Source organism: Styela clava, chromosome 1 (assembly GCF_964204865.1).
Source record: "Styela clava chromosome 1, kaStyClav1.hap1.2, whole genome shotgun sequence".
Lineage (NCBI taxonomy): Eukaryota > Metazoa > Chordata > Ascidiacea > Stolidobranchia > Styelidae > Styela > Styela clava.
This window is the reverse complement of record NC_135250.1, coordinates 25,825,777-25,846,426: the sequence shown is the minus strand read 5'-3', so window position 1 is coordinate 25,846,426 and position 20,650 is coordinate 25,825,777. Positions and strand designations below refer to the sequence as shown.

The 20,650-nt window shown below is 35.9% G+C and overlaps 1 protein-coding gene across 1 annotated transcript; it reads left to right on the top strand.

The window, feature by feature from the left end:
- Positions 1 to 10,609: 10,609 nt before the first annotated feature.
- On the top strand, positions 10,610 to 19,390 carry LOC120335147 (alpha-methylacyl-CoA racemase-like). Its single transcript, XM_078112804.1, has 10 exons — positions 10,610 to 10,843; positions 10,942 to 11,126; positions 11,717 to 11,820; positions 12,391 to 12,534; positions 13,143 to 13,214; positions 14,410 to 14,498; positions 15,183 to 15,366; positions 17,127 to 17,252; positions 18,070 to 18,133; positions 18,688 to 19,390. Exons 1-10 carry the CDS (start codon positions 10,811 to 10,813, stop codon positions 18,899 to 18,901), a joined length of 1,215 nt encoding a protein of 404 aa, XP_077968930.1. The 5' UTR covers positions 10,610 to 10,810; the 3' UTR covers positions 18,902 to 19,390.
- The last annotated feature ends 1,260 nt before the right edge of the window (positions 19,391 to 20,650 follow it).

Here is a 20,650-nt window from a genome sequence, read left to right as displayed (position 1 = left end):
TTACCATCTTATCTTATAGTGAATGGCAATAAAATTGATGATGGGAATGCAAATTTGTAGCGCTTTCAACCAACACTTCATAGAAATTGGTCCTAAAACTTGCTTCACAAATAAGTCCAGTTGCAACAGAGATAGGCTTGCACGTAATTTACAGATTTACGGAATTATTTCGAGTTACGGAAGGGAAGTTACGAATTACGTAAAGTCGAAATTATTGGTCGAGCGCTTTCGCGATTGAAACGAGCTCTCTTCAAAGCAGTCAATTCCGTCGATTGTAAAAAGTAAAAGTTCAAAAAGTAGAAGAAGTTAGAGCTTCGGTATTTGCAGCCGTTTTTTCACTTTTCTCTCTCTTGCCAATACGTCACCGTGATAATTAATTTCCGACGGGATGACGGGATTTCCCGCGATCCGGTAAAAATCAGCAATATGACGACGGAAGAGAAATTGCGTAATCAACCAACGCAACTTCGTCTTTTCGGCATCGGTAAAGCGATTGAGACGGCAGAGAAACAACAATATGACGGGATTACCCGCGATCCGGTAAAAATCCTTTGGGGACCGTTGACGGTCCGCGGACCGGCGGTTGGGAACCACTGTTTTAGAATACTTGAATCGAATCCAGAATCCTATTCTATTTTTATAGTTACCCGTATTTAAATAGTGGGATTTCTCCACCACAATGCATGATTGAAATTTAAAAAAAAAAGCTAAATTGTAGCCTAAATGTTTAATGTATAACTATCTTTGTGCAGTATTTAATTGAAAATGTCCTGATCATTGGATTTATTTAACCAAGGCAACGAGATTTAAGAATTTCGACGATCGTTTTTTTGTTTTTACCAGTTCAATATTCTCAATTTAACTACTATCAGATATCAAGTATGAGCCAGTGTGTTTATTCTGTGCGAGAACCATTTTCAATGGACCTTATTCATTAAAAACCCATCCTACGCGCAAAAAATAAAAGTAATGTGAAATTTTTTTTTTAACATTAGCTCTTATGGGAAATGTGATCACCATAGCAGAAATTTGCATTTTTTGTAATTTTCTAGATATCTTTCATTGTATACGTGAGAAGTTTTGAAGATAGAATATTTTTTACATCTTTTTTGATATTTTTATCATGATAAACATGGTCAAGATTTTTGATAATCGTTCATTAAAATTTTAATGAGCGCGGTGTTTCCGATGACGTCATTCTCACTAGACCATGAGATTCTGCCAACGCGCCGTGCTCTGTGGGATATGCGCTGCAAATGCGGCCCTAATGTCGCTGTGGGTCCGTGTCCGTCCGGTACTGGAAGCGTTTAACTTCGACAATCTATGACCCGTACCATTTCTATCACGTTTGTTTACTGGTTTTACGCATTTATACCTGTACAGCTAGCAAGCATTTACTGGAGGCATGCTGACGTGTTATTTAAACTACCGGTACCGTATCAAGGCTGCAAGAGGTGAGAACTAAATTATTTAGGAAATACTGGAATAGGCCTACGAACAAAAATGTTGGCCATCTTGCCAATAGGCAGGACAAGTTGTACGGCACCGGTATACAAAAAAGATGAATATCTCCAACCTATAATGGTACAATACCGGTCTCGTAACGAGGTTAAAAAACATGACTGAATACGGGAGGGAGATTTATTTTGTCAACCAGAATACACGCATTGAATCAATAAAAATCATTTACAAAACACACAGTTATTCGGTATAGACTGGGGAGCGATACGACCATCACAGTCAGCTCCCCCTGCCCCCCATGTTTGCTATCAAGATTAACAGTTAATTAAGATGTTTTAACAAAAACTCCTCGGAGGAAGGGTTGACTAAGTTACGGAATATTTTTGGATTCGGTTAAAAATGTAGTCCATTATTAAACACTGCTTTTTTTTGTAGATTTTCATTTAGTGGACACTTAGCAAGTACGATAGTTTATTTATAAAAAAAATTGTAAACTAATAGCAAATCAGTAGAAGTCAGCTCGGGTATTAAAACATGTGATGATTGAAGTGAGAAAAAAATTTGAAGTCACGTTTAGGATATTACATTAAACAACAATGGAAAAGGTACATTGGAATCGGTCAACCTTCAAATGCTAGTGGCATTATTGAAAAGAATATGCGAAATGAAGACTGAAGTTTCCATCTGAGACATTGGAAGACGCTAAAACCTTATAGACTTGGTTGATAGTGTGGAAAGCCTTCTCACGATGCAGTAATAATGGGACATATATTTATAATATCATTATACAGGCTTCAAGTTGAACTATATGTTTAATTAAAATATCTATCTTTGCTAATAAATGCTGAAAACCATTTATTTCAATCTGCTGAGTGATTAGGGCCAGAAATTTGCTGTAGGGACCATCACCAGGGCTGGATTTACCAATAGGCTAGGCAGGTTGAAACCTAGAGCCTCGAAATTCGGTTTCAAAGTTTGTAATTCTTTTGAAAACTTGACAAGTTTAAACCCTACAAAAAGTATATATATATATCAAGCTTTTCAGAGTAGAAAATTCTGTATACAACAAGTTTCAACCACTTTGTAAACAGCCATTATTGCGTCGTTTGCATCATAATAAGGGAAACTATTATTATGCGCATTCTGCTGGAAGTTTCTATGTTAAAGTATGGCTGTAGCGGTTGTTTGATCAAAGAAATTGAAATCAAAACTGCCTCAAATAAATTATCATTCTTTTAATTAAAAATTCACACCCATGAATGGGGAGAATAAAAAGTTTAATGCTTTTATTTTTTTAAATTTTAAGCAATTAAATGTGGTGTTGTTTAGAGAGGAATTCTGAGCTCAAAAATATGAAGGGGCCTCTCTTGGTCTGAATCCAGCCATGAACATCACCAATTTTGGGATAGGTACCGTACATGGTAGGTACCGTCAACATATGAACTGAGTTAGGCCTTTGGATTTTGAAAGGTGTACCAGAAATGTACATGGAATTCATGAAATATATAACATCCAATTAAAACCAAAACAGGTCTTTCGTTGAACGCCAGTTGTGGTCCCGGTACCGGTATTCCAGTATTCTGTTATCACAAGCAGTTGGAGCACATATCCGACAGAGCACGGCGCGATGGCAGAATCTCATGTTCTAGTGAGAATGACGTCATCGGAAACACAGCGCTCATTAAAATTTCAATGAACGATTATTAAAAATCTTGACCATGTTTATCATAATAAAAATATCAAAAAAGATGTAAAAAATATTCTATCCTCAAAACTGCTCACGTATACAATGAAAGATATCTAGAAAATTACATAAAATGCAAATTTCTGCTCTGGTGATCACATTCCCCATAAGAGCTAATGTTAAAAAATATTTTTTTACATCACTTTTTTTTGCGCGTAGGATGGGTTTTTTAATGAATAAGGTTTACCGGTTTTATCGTTTTATATCAGTCCGGACTTGTCCTTGCTCAATATATTTTCCACAATGCCAATCGGGTATCAAAACATGTGATGATTGAAGTGAGAAAAAAATTTGAAGTCACGTTTAGGATATTACATTAAACAACAATGGAAAAGGTACATTGGAATCGGTCAAGCTTCAAATGCTAGTGGCATTATTGAAAAGAATATGCGAAATGAAGACTGAAGTTTCCATCTGAGACATTGGAAGACGCTAAAACCTTATAGACTTGGTTGATAGTGTGGAAAGCCTTCTCACGATGCAGTAATAATGGGACATATATTTATAATATCATTATACAGGCTTCAAGTTGAACTATATGTTTAATTAAAATATCTATCTTTGCTAATAAATGCTGAAAACCATTTATTTCAATCTGCTGAGTGATTAGGGCCAGAAATTTGCTGTAGGGACCATCACCAGGGCTGGATTTACCAATAGGCTAGGCAGGTTGAAACCTAGAGCCTCGAAATTCGGTTTCAAAGTTTGTAATTCTTTTGAAAACTTGACAAGTTTAAACCCTACAAAAAGTATATATATATATCAAGCTTTTCAGAGTAGAAAATTCTGTATACAACAAGTTTCAACCACTTTGTAAACAGCCATTATTGCGTCGTTTGCATCATAATAAGGGAAATTATTATTATGCGCATTCTGCTGGAAGTTTCTATGTTAAAGTATGGCTGTAGCGGTTGTTTGATCAAAGAAATTGAAATCAAAACTGCCTCAAATAAATTATCATTCTTTTAATTAAAAATTCACACCCATGAATGGGGAGAATAAAAAGTTTAATGCTTTTATTTTTTTAAATTTTAAGCAATTAAATGTGGTGTTGTTTAGAGAGGAATTCTGAGCTCAAAAATATGAAGGGGCCTCTCTTGGTCTGAATCCAGCCCTGAACATCACCAATTTTGGGATAGGTACCGTACATGGTAGGTACCGTCAACATATGAACTGAGTTAGGCCTTTGGATTTTGAAAGGTGTACCAGAAATGTACATGGAATTCATGAAATATATAACATCCAATTAAAACCAAAACAGGTCTTTCGTTGAACGCCAGTTGTGGTCCCGGTACCGGTATTCCAGTATTCTGTTATCACAAGCAGTTGGAGCACATATCCAACAGAGCACGGCGCGATGGCAGAATCTCATGGTCTAGTGAGAATGACGTCATCGGAAACACAGCGCTCATTAAAATTTCAATGAACGATTATTAAAAATCTTGACCATGTTTATCATAATAAAAATATCAAAAAAGATGTAAAAAATATTCTATCCTCAAAACTGCTCACGTATACAATGAAAGATATCTAGAAAATTACATAAAATGCAAATTTCTGCTCTGGTGATCACATTCCCCATAAGAGCTAATGTTAAAAAATATTTTTTTACATCACTTTTTTTTGCGCGTAGGATGGGTTTTTAATGAATAAGGTTTACCGGTTTTATCGTTTTATATCAGTCCGGACTTGTCCTTGCTCAATATATTTTCCACAATGCCTCGCACTATTTCGGCCAAATATGATTAACTGTCTTTACCAAATGCCGCAACTTATTTTGATTCTTGAATACCCTTTTAATACCTTTTTAAAAAAGTCAACCATCGTTTCATAAATATCCGTATACCAGTGTCGGTAATGATAAAATTGATCGCGTAAAATTGGGACGGTTAATTTGCGAAGGTGATAAAGGAAATCAACGCTAGCACAAAAGATAATAATCAGAATAAAATTAATTTGAATCAGCTTTTGTCTTAACATCTGTCGCCGGCGTGTAGTACTGCCAGGAATATAAAAACCCAAACTCGATGTCCCAATCGAAAATGAAGTGGATTCAATTGGTTGTTATGATAGGTTTAAATGTGTGAAAAAATATCGCAATTACGGGGTCATTACGTAATCGATTTGGCCGTAATTACGGAATTGATTTTTGTCAATTACGAGCAAGCCTACTAGGCTTGCACGTAATTTACGGATTTACGGAATTACGGAATTATTTCGAGTTACGGAAGGGAAGTTACGAATTACGTAAAGTCGTAAATATTTGTCGAGCTCTTTCACGATTGAAACGAGCTCTCTTCAAAGCAGTCAATTCCGTCGTTGTAAAAAATGAAAGTTTAATAAGTAGAGTTGCGTCAATCTCAGCCGTTTTTCTCTCTTTCGTTACGGAGGTGGGGTAAGGCATGACGCGTTGCCACCCCCGTTTGAAAGAAAATTTTAATGTGCAATTTCATCTACAAAAAAGCAGCAGCGTCGTTTTACGATTGCGCATCTTGGTTTCCCGGTCAAAACGATATTATTCTCTGCATTATCACGCAATTAACACCGCCAGACTTTTTTGTCTTCACGATATGGTATCTTTTCGGCGATGATAATGAATGATAAATAAGAATGTGTGATTGTTGATTGCAATTCCGGAAGTCGTATTTTTCTTTCTCTTCATGAAACAGACATGAAACGAATTTTACCGCCGTTATGGGCGCACAAAAGGAGAGAATGTGATCAACTGTCTTTACCAAATGCGGCAACTTATTTTATTTATCGCGGACTCGAATGCCACCGCCACTCGACCAAACTTGTGTCAATTTTGGGCGATAGCATCGTCGATTTGAGTTAGAAAAACGAGTTAATTTTTTCGTTAGTGCAAAATAAATGTCACAAAATGCATTGTTTTGCGATATAACTTTGTATTTTCGGTAAAGGCATGTCATATAAGTACGGCATTTAAATTATGCGCAAATAATTAATATTTGATACAAATTTATCGCAAATAATGTTATAACATTTAGGACGCGGAAAGATTTTATGTAAAATGAGGCATGGTAATCGGAATATCGTCAATAAGTCGGCATCAATAATTATTATAAAATGCTAACTAGGTGGTGAAGTGGGATAATGTAAAAAACGGTGCAATGAGAAGTCTTTGTCGCGAGGCAAGCGCAAGTATAATCAAACGAGAGAATACGCTCGTCGTAGATTTAATAAATTGGAATCCCGAAATTTTTATTTAATACGAAACTCGATTTAAAAAAAAAGTCAACCATCGTTTCATAAATATCCGTATACCAGTGTCGGTAATGACAAAATTGATCGCATAAAATTGGGACGGTTAATTTGCGAAGGTGATAAAGGAAAATCAAAGCTAACACAAAAGTTAAAAATCAAAATAAAATTAATTTGAATATACTCTTTGATATTTGTCTTTAACATATTTCGCCGACGAGTAGTACTGCCAGGAATATGAAAATCGAGCTTCGATGTCCCATTCGGAAAAGAAGTGGATTCAAGTGGTTGTTATGATAGGTTTTTAAATGAGTGAAAAAATATCGCAATTACGGGGTCATTACGTAATCGATTTTGACGTAATTACGGAATTGATTTTTGTCAATTACGTGCAAGCCTATGTGGAATTATATCTACTTAAACCCTAACCCTAACCCCAAATCAATCAAAACTGTATCCATAAGAAAAACGTTCCAACTTACCCAATATTTGTCACCATAATAGACAGCCCTGTCTTTACGGCCCACCTGCCGCGGTTACGGCAGCAAAATTTTACCTGCCATTGGTTTTCAATTTGCAGCCGCGGTAACGGCAGCTCGACATTGGTTTGTGGCAGATAAAAAGTCAGTTGCCATGAGTTTGGCCGTAGCGGCCATGGTATGGAAATACCACCATGGTTTTGCGGCAGCTGCAGATGCCACAGAATACTTAAAACTGCACTTATCCTGCGACGAAAGAACCACGGCGCCTCTCGCCATGGTTTTATGGCGCTATTTCCGGTATATTTACAAGGTTATGAACCGGATTATAGGTCATCAAGCGAAATTTTATCTACCTTTTTGGGGGACGGACTAAAAGTAGGCACTTGCAAATTACGCACTTTTTTAGGCACTTAGTAAAAAGGGCGTAATACCTTTTAAAACCATCATTAATTAGTTGAAAATGGTCAAATTAAATGTTGAAAACGCAAATTGCAACGGGCAAACTCAATAACAATATTTAAAACGTAGTATTAAAGGCAGTCGCACGCGCTTGGTCACCACATATGCTAAGCACATATTTAGGCACTTCGAAAAATGAAGAAAATGGCAATTATCACTAATAAAAGACAGAGACATAAACATATTACCCACACTGATTAGCCTGGGTAAATATCCAATAGATGCACTTGAGTCTAGTACTGGAATTTAGAAATAATAAATTGTTACCGGTAGGCACTTCGGAAAAAAAGGTGAAATGAACGTAGTAACTCCTAAAAAGGTGATGAATTAGTTCAAAATATTTAAATTAAATGTTGAACGCAAAAATTGCAACAGTTAAATCCAATAACGATTTTTAAAACGTAGTATTAAAGGGAGACGCACACGCTCTGTCACCACGTATGCTAGGCACATATTTGGGCACTTCGAAAAATAAAGAAAATGGCAATTATCACTAATAAAAGACGGAGAAACAAAAATATTATCCACACTGATTAGCCTGGGTAAATATCCAATAGATGCACTTGAGTCTAGTACTGGAATTTAGAAATAATAAATTGTTACCAGTAGGCACTTTTTTAGGCACTTATTTAGGCACATCGAAAAAAAGGTGAAATGGGCGTAATAACTTTTAAAATGATAATTAATTAGTTGAAAATTGTCAAATTAAATATTGAACACGCAAATTGCAATGGGTGAACCGAATACCAATATTTAAAACGTAGTAGTAAAAGGAGTCACACGCGCTCGGTCACCACATATGCTAGGCACATATTTAGGCACTTCGAAAAATAAAGAAAATCGGAATTATCACCAATAGAAGACAGAGAAATAAAAATAATACCCACACTGATTAGCCTGAGTAAATATCCAATAGATGCACTTGAGTCTAGTACTGGAATTTAGAAATAATAAATTGGTACTGGTAGGCACTTTTTTAGGCACTTCGAAAAAAAGGTGAAATGGACGTAGTAACTCCTAGAAAGATAATGAATTAGTTCAAAATATTTAAATTAAATGTTGAACGCGAAAATTGCAACAGTTAAACCCAATACTGTAATGATTTTTAAAACATAGTACTAAAGGGAGACGCACGCGCTCTGTCACCACATATGCTAGGCACATATTTAGGCACTTCGAAAAATAAAGAAAATGGCAATTATCACTAATAAAAGACAGGGAAATAAAAATATTACCCACACTGATTAGCCTGGGTAAATATCCAATAGATGCACTTGAGTCTAGTAGTGGTATTTGAGAATAATAAATTGTTACCGGTAGACACCTTTTCCGTGTTTCCCCGAAATTAAGACAGTGTCTTATTTCAAATTTCTTCCTAAAATTACCACTAGGGCTTATTTTCGGGGGATGTCTTATATTTTAATTTATCAAAAACAAAATTACAAAGTAAAGAAATAAGATATTTTCAAATATGCAAAATATAAAATCCGATATCATTGGGTTTACTTGTTGCAATTTGCATATTAATTTTTTAATTTAAATATTTTAAACTAATTCATTATCCTTTCAAAAGTTATTACGCCCATTTCACGCATTTTTAGAAGTGTCTAAATAAGTGACTAAAAAGTGCCTACCGGTAACAATTTATTATTCTCAAATATCACTACCAGACTCAGATGCATTCATCGGATATTCAAATAGGCTAAATATTTTGACTAATATTTTTATTTTCTGTATTTTTATTCATGATAATTACCATTTTCTTTATATTTCGAAGTGCCTAAATATGTGCCTAGCATATGTGGTGACAGAGCGCGTGCATCTCCCTTCAATACTACGTTTCAAAAATCGTTATTGGGTTTAACTGTTGCAATTTTCGCGTTCAACATTTAATTTAAATATTTTGAACTAATTCATTATCTTTCTAGGAGTTACTACGTTCATTTCACCTTTTTTTCGAAGTGCCTAAACAAGTACCTACCGGTAACAATTTATTATTTCTAAATTCCAGTACTAGACTCAAGTGCATCTATTGGATATTTGCCCAGGCTAATCAGTGTGGGTAAAATTTTTAATATTCTGTCTTTTATTGGTGATAATTCCGATTTTCTTCTTTTTTCAAAGTGCCTAAATATGTGCCTAGCATATGTGGTGACCGAGCGCGTGTGACTCTTTTTAATACTACCTTTTTAAATATTGTTATTCGTTTCACTCATTGCAATTTGCGTGCTCAATATTTAATTTGACAATTTTCAACTAATTAATTATCATTTTAAAAGTTATTACGCCCATTTCACCTTTTTTTTCGATGTGCCTAAATAGGTACCTAAAAAGTGCCTACCGGTAACAATTTATTATTTCTAAATACCACTACTAGACTCAAGTGCATCTATTGGATATTTACCCAGGCTAATCAGTGTGGGTAATATTTTTATTTCCTTGTCTTTTATTAGTGATAATCGCCATTTTCTTTATTTTCCGAAGTGCCTAAATATGTGCCTAGCATATGTGGTGACAGAGCGCGTGCGTCTCCCTTTAGTACTATGTTTTAAAAATCATTACAGTATTGGGTTTAACTGTTGCAATTTTCGCGTTCAACATTTAATTTAAATATTTTGAACTAATTCATTATCTTTCTAGGAGTTACTACGTCCATTTCACCTTTTTTTCGATGTGCCTAAACAAGTGCCTAAAAAAGTGCCTATCGCTAACAATTTTTATTTCTAAATTCCAGTACTAGACTCAAGTGCATCTCTTAGATATTTACTCAGGCTAATCAGTGTGGGTAATATGTTTATTTCTCTGTCTTTTATTGGTGAATATGCCATTTTATTTATTTTTCGAAGTGCCTAAATATGTGCCTAGCATATGTGGTGACCAAGCGCGTGCGACTGCCTTTAAAACTGCGTTTTAAATATTGCTATTGAGTTTGCCCGTTGCAATTTGCGTTTTCAACATTTAATTTGACCATTTTTAACTAATTAATTATGTTTTTAAAAGGTATTACGCCCTTTTTACTTTTTTTCCAAAGTGCCTAAATAAGTGCCTAAAAAGGTGCCTAATTTGCAAGTGCCTACTTTTAGTCCGTCCCCCTTTTTGGTGCTCCAGAAGTATGTGCAGCAATATGTCGCACAACCTGAATCTGCTACACACACACACACACATACTATTTTCAGGTTGTGCGCCATCTTGGTGCACATACTTCTGGAGGTCCCTTTTTACCTAACCCTAAATTTTTTCTGCTTCACACTGTTTCCCTCTGTTTTGCGCTCTTTGCGGTGTTTCGCGCTGTATTCAGTAAGTAGTAAGACCGGTCATTTTTGCATGGAATTCTTAATGGTGAATAAAATCGAACGTGAGTGCTGTCTGGCTGTGTTGTAGGTGCAACATCTGATTGTAGTTCCATTCAAATGCCTGATCATTTCTTCTTCCTTATGTCATTATGTCCTCGGAAATTAGGATGACAGCTAGCAAGGTAGTCCACATTATTCAAATCCTATACTTTCGTTGCCAATCATTTCAAGTGTAAACTACTAAACTGTTCTTGAATTTTATATTTTTGCAAAATTTCAGAGATTGCTGCTTTCTGCAAATAGCAAAGCGATACAGTTTATCGAAATGGCGTTAAAGGGGATATCTGTACTGGAGTTGTCTGGTCTTGCACCAGTTCCATTTGCTGGGATGGTTTTAGCAGATTTTGGTGCAAAAGTTACCCGAGTCGACCGTACGAAAGGTCACCGAGATGATAGAATGGGAAGGTAAGATTTCCACTAGTTCAGAAGTTATCTGCATCAAACCTGCAAACTGTCAAACATTATGTATCTTCATTTGCACCATTGCAGCAATACATTTAAAATATTGCACCATATTATTATAAATGGGTGAGCGAACATATACCACTTATTTTGACAACGCCTCTTTATCTAAAATCTGTAGCCTAATTAAAGTTTTGTTTGGTTTCCTGATTCTGTAATCACTTTTATTCATTTCGTTTTTTTCAAATATTTTATCGTCTTTTATGCTGATTAGGGAGTCAAAACAACCTTATACTTGCAGTAACCACGCATTCAAAGCATTATTTTATTGAATTCTAGTTTGTAAATAGTGTTGCTCTGCTTTTATTTTGTACAGTGCTTCCACATCTCAAATTGATTTAAAAGTTAATGATCAATATTATATATATTCAGATCTGTAATGCAATGTATCATCGATTTCCTTTAATTGTGTATTGTGCTAAATTAACCTGTTTTCTGAGTTTATTTTCCTGATATTGACAACATTATGTTTGTAAATATTTTTCATAACAAAACAAATTCAAATGTTTTTTTATTACACTCTTTTATTTCAGAGGCAAAAGATCAATTGCTGTTGATTTGAAAAAACCTGAAGGAATCGAAGTTGTCAAAAGATTGTCAACTAAATCTGATGTCATAATTGAGCCCTTCAGACCAGGTCTACCAATTAAACCAAATTTTAGTTTAAAACTCGATGCCTGCTTATTTGAATACATGAATAAGCTAATTTTCGATAGATGAGTTTATTAATTCTACACATACACAAACATTCAAACTTATATGAAAATGAGTAACAAAATCCTCCGTTGAATTTAAAATTTTTTCACCAACTTTATGTGGCTTCCGTTTCCTATGTAAACAACAAGCTTTGTGTTGAACTTGGCCCAAATATGGTTTGAACATAAAAATTCTAGCCCAGTGTCTTTTTTTATGGCTGGCCGCATGGTTTTTCTTTGTAAAGAGTATGGCCGTCCGTAGGATTCAGGTCTTTTATGAATTGTGTTGAATTAAAGAATTTTCTTTAGGTATCTTATATACTGCCTAAAAAACTTTTAATGTAATGTTATGGTGCCAATAAATAAATATATGCCTGATTGAGAATTTGTGTCAGTTGCAGATTTAAACTTCGATTGCCACATGCGGCCATGGGTTATGTACCCTTTCCTAGTACATCTTTGCGCTATACACTAAAACTTCGACCCTTCCCAGAACCATTGTATTGTTCCAGGTGTGATGGAAAAACTTGGTTTGGGACCAAACATTTTGATGAAATCAAATCCAAGATTAATTTATGCAAGAATAAGTGGTTTTGGACAATCTGGTCCGTGGAAAATGATGGCTGGTCACGATATCAACTACATTGCCACATCAGGTAAAATAGTTTTACAAAACTTTTGTGTGAAATAGAAATGCAGTCATTTAACCTAGCAGTATTCAAAACAAATATAATATTAGAATGCATTCGAAAAGGGTGAATTTTTTTATATACAACCTATCTATTCACAACGAGGCTTCTAATTAGCAGCCACTGCAAGATGAAGAGCTGCTATAGTTTGTGATTACTGCAATCTTTCCTGTTTAGCATTGCTTAAACCCAGCATAGGCGAACTACGGTCCGCTGGCCAAATCCGGCCCGTTGGGTAAATCAATCTGGCCTGCCTGATGCTGTGACAACCAAACTAAAACCAAATTTTAATGTTTTAGCGGAAAATACCTCAAGGAATTTGTTGAAATTATGATTACATTTACCGTAGTTTCGTCACGAGGCTTATTGTTTTCCACTTGAAAGTTCATGAAATGTAACTTTTTACGTTATACTTACATGGCCCGCCAGTCTAAGTGGGCACTGGGCAGCATGGCTTAGACAATTTATTACACTCTGGGCAAGATGGTGGCTAGTGGAATGGGTTCCAACTTGTTACTCACAAGTTCCATAATTGATTAGCTGGTCGTTCAACTAATTCTTTTATTACTGTCCAGGTATATTGTCATATCTATGCAGAGATGGAGAGAGACCACACCCACCCATAAATTTAGTTGCCGATTTCGCTGGTAAGATATTTTTCGGTAAATTCATTTATTCCTATTTTTTCACAGCGAATGGTTGTTTAGTGTTCACGCCCTATTGTTTGTTGGCATTTTTATTGAACATAAAAGTGTTCATATATATTGTTACTTATCGATTTTAATCTGTAAGTATGTTGATAGGTATTTGTCTGTCTGTCTGTTAGATGCACGCGATATCTCACGAAAGCGAGGTTGAATCTGCTTCAAATTTTGCATGTGCATTCATCATAGCTCGGATCAGAAGCCTATTGATTTTCGATGAATTATGTCGTGTAATTAGCGAGTTATTAATTAATTAGTGATAGAACACACGGTGTCACTATGGAGTAAGAATGCTGTTTTGGGAGATCCCCTAACCTTTGATCGATAAGTCCTCGGTCTCCGACCTGTCTCCATATTGGTTGTTCACTGATCCTTTCAGCTCACTCTGTGCTCTAAAAACCTTGTCATACTGATGCACGATCCTTGTGTCTATATTTTTAAGCAATGCTTTGTTGTTTTCTATAATTCTGGAGTTCTGACTTTAATGAATTACAATATTATAGCAGCCTAATTTGAAATTATTTATTTTTTGCCATAAAATTATATTAGATAATATTCATTGTAATTTAACGAGAAATTTCATTTTGGAAATTGCAAATTTCCATATACCGTATTTGCTCGTTTTGTAGCCCGGGCCCTTATTCAAACCGGCCCTTATCCAAGCACGGGCGTTTGATGATTTAAACGAAAATTTTGACTTTTTCTACGCAACGCAGGTACAAATCCACAAAAGAAGAAAAGTTTTCGACACCCTATTAATATTGGAACGGCGCACTTGGGCGTCACGACGCCCAGTTCGAGTACCACGGTGTTACGTAATTAGCTATCTGTTATGTAATTGGATGCCTAAGGCGTGAGTGTTATCTACCCGCGCTTAAAATTCAACAGCGTTGTGACAAAAGCGCTTCTTATTTCCTATTGTTCTCTACCGCTGAAAAATCAGCTTCTACATCGGGCGGGTATTCAAGCACCGGCCCTTATTTTTATGTTCTGTTCACACGGGCGGCTATTCAAACGGGCCCTTAAGCAAGATCGGGCGGTAAAACGGGCATATACGGTAATAAAAAATAGTAATTTCCTAAAATCGAAACTACATCTCAGATGAAAATTCTCATTTGTGTACTACCTTCAATTCCAGGTGGTGGATTGACCTGTGCATTTGGTATTGTTGCTGCTCTGTTAGAACGTGAAAAATCAGGACTGGGACAGGTTGTTGATGTTAGCATGGTTAGTATTGGTCTCTATTTTTGATCGATGCCTTTCCACGTCTTCCACTCTGACCAATGCCCTGAACAAGAATTCACATTTATGTTCGAAGTTACTACCTGAGGAGTTCTGCAATCTTTAGGATTCAGACTTGCAAACCCTTGTGCAATAATCAACAGTGCGGTAGCAAAGTCAGTTCTTAATGTCTGTTATGAATTAGCACATCATATTACATCTCTTATTACTCTGTGTGGGTTTGTATGTTTGTAATTTATGTAACTGTTGGTCAGTTATTTCTCCACTATCGAGTCCACACATCTGAAATGAATTTATGAATTAACTATTTTCATGTCCATTATGGACTGATAATCAAATTAGTTTGTCATTTGACTAAGCTTTTCTATCGAGTTACTTCTCCCCTGTGATAAATAAGAAAATATTATACTCTACATTTTTAAGTTATTTTACTACTTATATACACAATGTTTAATCTTGCCTTTTGCTTCGAGCAAGGCACTGATATTTGACATATGTATGGAGTTACTAATTTTGTATGGACCAGAATCTTTCAGCATTGCCTGCCCAACTTATTACACCCTGTTTGGGTGCATGGGGAGTGAACCAAGATGTATATATAACCTGTGATACCAACACATTTAAGCCTAATGCGTCAATTAACAACTTGACCATCATTCATTTTTACAGACTGAAGGGTCAGCTTATGTCAGTACTTTTGCATATGTCATGAAGTCGATGATGTTTTTCAATAAACCTGGCAACAATCTTCTAGACACAGGAGCACCATTTTATGATTGTTACACAACAAAAGATGGAAGACATGTTGCTATCGGAGCTCTCGAACCGCAGTTTTATGAAAAGTTAATTGAAGGTTTGATGTGGCTTCATTGTTATTAGAGAAGTATTAGCTATATAATTAGTAGTAGTTTGTGGCACAGGCAGGCTTTCTCCATCATCTAGTCCAGTGATTCCCAACCGCCGGTCCGCGAAGCTTTTTTGCCGGTCTGCGAAAAATTTCGTTGTTTTGGTGTTTTTATGCCGTCTCAACCGCTTTACCGTAGACAAAGTTGCGTTGGCTCATTACGCTATTCTCTTCCTCCCTCATATTGCGACGTCTTTCGCGACATCTTGGCGCCGTCTTACGCGACATCTTGGCGCCGATCATTTATACTTTTTCGGCTCCGATTCATCGCGAATGCGCTCCATCAAATCTCGCAAAACTAAGAAGCCTAAAAATCGGCTCGCGTGCTTTTTCTGTTCTGCGTGCCTTTCCTGATCAATATGACCATCCATATAAAACGTAATGCATATCTCCTTGTTTAAACCAGAAAACTGTCAAGAACAGTATAATATTCCAGTAAGATATGAACTTGTTGCGATCCCACAGGTGGTCGAACCGCGCAAAAAGCATGGGCCGCAGAGATTTTTTCCAGACACAGTAAGATTTTGAGCCTGTTGCCAAGTTATCGACGACTTTGTCATTGTAATGTAAATTCATTTCGTTTGAGGCGTCGATCAACTGCAGAGGGATTAATATGATGGACCCAATGAAAAAGAAATGGCTTGATTAAAATGGCGATTCTACTTTACAGTCCAGATTAAAAAAGTATTACTTGTCACAATTTTAGATGATAACGAATACCCATCGCCTAGTAATCGAACAATCAAACTGTTGTCCGTCTTTCCAGCCAGTTACTGCGTTACGCGAAAAAACATTTTCGCTAGAATTATCACTAGATTCAATTAAAACGAAGAAAAGAAATTGGATGCACGCGGCTGCAGAGCTGCGTGTTGCAAAAACTTCTTTGAGGCCTCGTTTGCAATTTTACATTGGAAACGAAACAGCAGCAAAATTCTCACAGGAGTTAATTGTGAGTGTATTGAATGTGAGATTTTTTTATGCGTGCCTTTCTAACGCATAATGGGTGCCAAGCACTGCATTTCATTACGCAAATATAGGGTATTATTTTATGCTCCACCCATTTTTAATTTTTGGTCGGCACATTATTTGATAGTTTTTCTCCGTGTGGAATGTTTTTCAGTGTGTTTTTTTGTCTAGAAGCATATTGAGTGCCCGACATTGCATTATATCACGCAAATATATATATATGTTATTCTTTTTTGTTTCGGCCATTTCGATTTTTTGCAGGTCCGCGAGTATATTTAATCTGATTTTACCGGTCCGCCAGGGTAGAAAGGTTGGGAACCGCTGATCTAGTCCATGCTTCCGAAAACAAATACCTAGCTAACTAATCCTATACCTGACATGGACTGGTAACTGGATGAGAAGCTGTGTGTCGCCATATGTTTACGCCATCACATCGACTTTCCTCTCTTCCGGGATAAATATATTATAAATCCTATCCTAGATGCCTCAAACATATGGCCTGATGCTATGGATCTTTGCATTATATTGGATATCATCAATCATATAACATGCTGAGCCCCTGTATGCATCTAGATTATAATGTACTATTTTAGATATCTATATGATGAACAGGAGAATTTCATAAAAAAACTAATTGTGCATTATGCATATTTTCCTCTTGCTTATTGGATATCATCTCCTTATAAAAATCAAAATCTTTTTACATGCTGGTTTTAATAATAATTTTTGTGATATTTTCTCAGGTTTAGGTTTGGATTCAGATGATTTGCCTAGTCAACTAGACATTGAAAAATGGCCAGAACTGAGGAAATCTATTTCTGAAAAAGTATCAAGTTATACAATGGAAGAACTGAATAAGATTTTTGAAGGTTGGTAATTGGTCGTACCACCCCGAATTTTCTGTTTTGTTTGATTCCGATTATCTTTTGCTAAGGCAAAAGTATATACATGAATGGAACTCAAATATCCGAAATAAAGAAATGTAAATATCCAAAATTTCTAATCACCTTCACGTCCCCTCTAAAATTGACTATGCCCCTCTTGTGGGGTGCGCCCTACCGTTTGAGAGCACTGTCTTAGGTCAATTTCCCAAATAAACAATAATTGGGTGGGATTCAACAGCTGTTTTGCATGTTCCCCAATAAATCCCCATACGTTGTGTTGAAATTTCGCCCAAAACAGAAAAGATCGGATAAGCTGTCCCTGTCCTAATTCCTGAATCCTACCACTTATACCTTATGCTCACATAACCTATGATCAACAACTAAACCAAATAGATCATATAATTATGGGGTCTGCCTCAAATTTCATTCCGACTGCACTGAACAATATTGTAAAATTTTATTCTACATACTTATCCTGCCTTATAATGATTGCCTAAATGCCCCACGCCCACCTCCAGACCCAGGGCCAGGAAATGGCAGCCAGAACATGTATAGTTTTCTTTGTGTATTATTAGATGCTTTTACAGGGCTTTAGTCAAAGTGAAGGCACGATAAGAGTTATAAAAATCATGAGTGAGTTCTCGAACTTTGATTGTTAATTATCCCGCATAACCCTTTTTCATTTGATTTTAATCTGTTTTTGTTTTTCCTAATTTTCTAGCTCTCCGAAAAACTTTATTCAAAATATATCAGGCTTTTTTTCGATATGTTTTATATGTGAGATTTTCTCTCCATTGTTTAGGATCTGATGCCTGCCTCACTCCTGTGTTGACACCCGAAGAAGCTGCTCAGCATCCTCATAATAGGTTCGGAAATTACAGTGAATTTTTCTGACCAAGGCTATGTAGACTGGGAATAATATACCAATAATTCAGACTCTCTTCTGAAAAAAGTTAAGAACAATTTTGGGTACTCTTGTAGTATGTGTACCAGGTTAGGGTTAGGCCATAATTTTATTTTGATTTCCTTATTTTAGTTCTTTTACGAGTTCCCGGACTGTCTATGTTAGCCAAGTGAATCTACCCTCTGTCCATAGGTTTCAATCCCTTTACACAATGTAAAGTAGGCGAAGAAAAATTGGTTAGTGCACATTATTTTGGAGTGCCAAATTTTGACCTAAACTCAAATTTTGATTACAAAAAGTTTGGCATTGCAACCCGTCTTTTATTGACTGTTAAGAAATCTTAGCAAACTCGATACTTTTAGGATTTCTGCAAATCATTTTGAATTCATTTATGATCTTGGAAGCCTGAAATTCTAACTCCAGAGTTTCGAATTATGACTCCAGCTCCAGTGAAAATCAATAAGCTCATACCTTTCCCAATTTACTTGAGATGAATTTTAAGATTGTTATTTTCAGGGCAAATGGTTCATTTTTCAAAACTGACGACGGACAAGATCTTCCTACACCTGCTCCTAGGTTATCCAGAACTCCAGCTCAAGCTGACACCAATCCTGGCTCGGACGCAGGTCAACACACGAGGGAGGTATTGAGTGAATACGGATTTACGAAAGAAGAAATCGAGACATTAGAAAGGAAAAATGTTGTCAATGAGAGGAGCAATAAATTATAATTTTGTTTGTGAAATTAACTTGTCATGGTAATGACAAAAATGAGACGTGGGCTGGGTCTTGCAGTCGGAGGAAATTCGGGTTGTAAAAAAATTCTAGTTCCGATCTCCAAGAATTTGATGAAGAATATTTTGCTGTATGCGAGCCTTCTTTTATAGGCTACAAAGAACGCCTTGTTATTATTAATGCTTTTTGGGTTTGACTTTTTTTTCACCATTGTTAGTCTGCAATTTTGGCTCTCGACTCCGAGGATGAAAAGAGTCAAACTAAGGTTATATTAATCAGAAAGTCCAGCTACGTCTCATTTTTTGCCATTTCCAAGACTCTTAACCTTAATAATTCTTTGTTGAATATTTTAATAGTGCATTATTTTGTTTATAATACTTCAATGAATCCTATGCATTGTTATAGATAATTATTTTTAAAATTGATTCAGTGTTTCTGTTGGTACCTACAATGGCAGATTTAATAATTATTTTTGCTGAATAATATTGACAGTGTCATTAGAGTTTATTAGACTTGTGTGTGATAAATTGGGTAGGAAATGAAGACCCGGAAAGGTTCCGCTTCTTTCAAACAAAAGTAGTTTATTTCACATTGTGCAAAATGCAAGAATAATATGGCATCATATACGAGAGAGAACTTAGCAAAGCAAAAGTGCCTAAAGGTTATTATTTTCTTTTGGTAAGAATGAGTATGTGACTAACTTTAAAGTTATGTATGTCTTCAAAATAATATTCTTTGTATTTAATTATAACTATATAGTGCTGTGGTCATCGGTCGTCACTAACTGAAAATAGGGTGCAAATATCTGAAGAATGCTCGGTACAAAACTTGTCTAACCTCTCACAACCTAAGAAAAGATCTGAACGAAGCCGCAGATGTGCGGTAACTGGCTTCAACAAGCAAGCCATTGTTCAGGTGACCAATTAGAACCGTGCCTGTTATTTTGGCGCTAGTAAGGTGGATAAAGTTTTAGATTTCTGCAAACGACACCCACCTCAGACCCGCATATAAATAGTTGCAGAAATAGGAAATACTTTCTCATGGGTAAGAATGCACAAGATGAGATATGAATTTTGAGATAAACGTCTCATGCTGTTGAAAGTCCTGGTCGATCATTTGTTCTTCCACATTCATGTGGGGTATAGAGCATGTCCTGCAATATGCAATTGCCACAGTCCAATAATTAAATTAGGCTTCAATGTGTGTAGCGTAGTAGAGCTGTTTTACCCTTGGCAACATATACCATATAACTGTTGGACAAAAGCACCAACGCTATGACAAAACTGACAGGTCATGGGTGGTGATTATCATCCGTGTTGAACTCAGTGGCAACAAGTTTTTCATATACTATCTGGTTTGCTGAATATACCCAGCCTTTCAGTACAAATTAACAGTGCTTCAAACATTGATTCTATTAAGATTCTCTATTTTACTGCACAGAACTGGTTCGAGATGGGAAAAAACACAACATTGATAGGAAACAAAAAGAAATATTATATTCGTATGATCGTATCTTCTCTTCACATTATAAATTAGACAAATACTTTGCAAAGATAGCCAATGTGGTAGTCATCCCATGAAATGGATTTTTCTTACGGAACTCCAGAATTGTACAAACACTGTGTTTCAGAATCAATTATATTTAATCTATAGCTAAGTCTTCATCAAAAAGAAGAGCAATACATTCGCGATGTCCATAATATTGCTGACCGATTAGAAAGAAATGATTTTAAAATAATTTGAAA

Bases quoted from the DNA above. Each gene is read 5' to 3' on its own strand.
- LOC120335147 (XM_078112804.1), top strand. From the start codon at position 10,811: ATGTCCTCGGAAATTAGGATGACAGCTAGCAAG. The intron at 11,127-11,716 runs GTAAGATTTCCA...CTTTTATTTCAG, and splicing joins CGAGATGATAGAATGGGAAG to AGGCAAAAGATCAATTGCTG. The intron at 15,367-17,126 runs GTTTGATGTGGC...ATATTTTCTCAG, and splicing joins TTATGAAAAGTTAATTGAAG to GTTTAGGTTTGGATTCAGAT.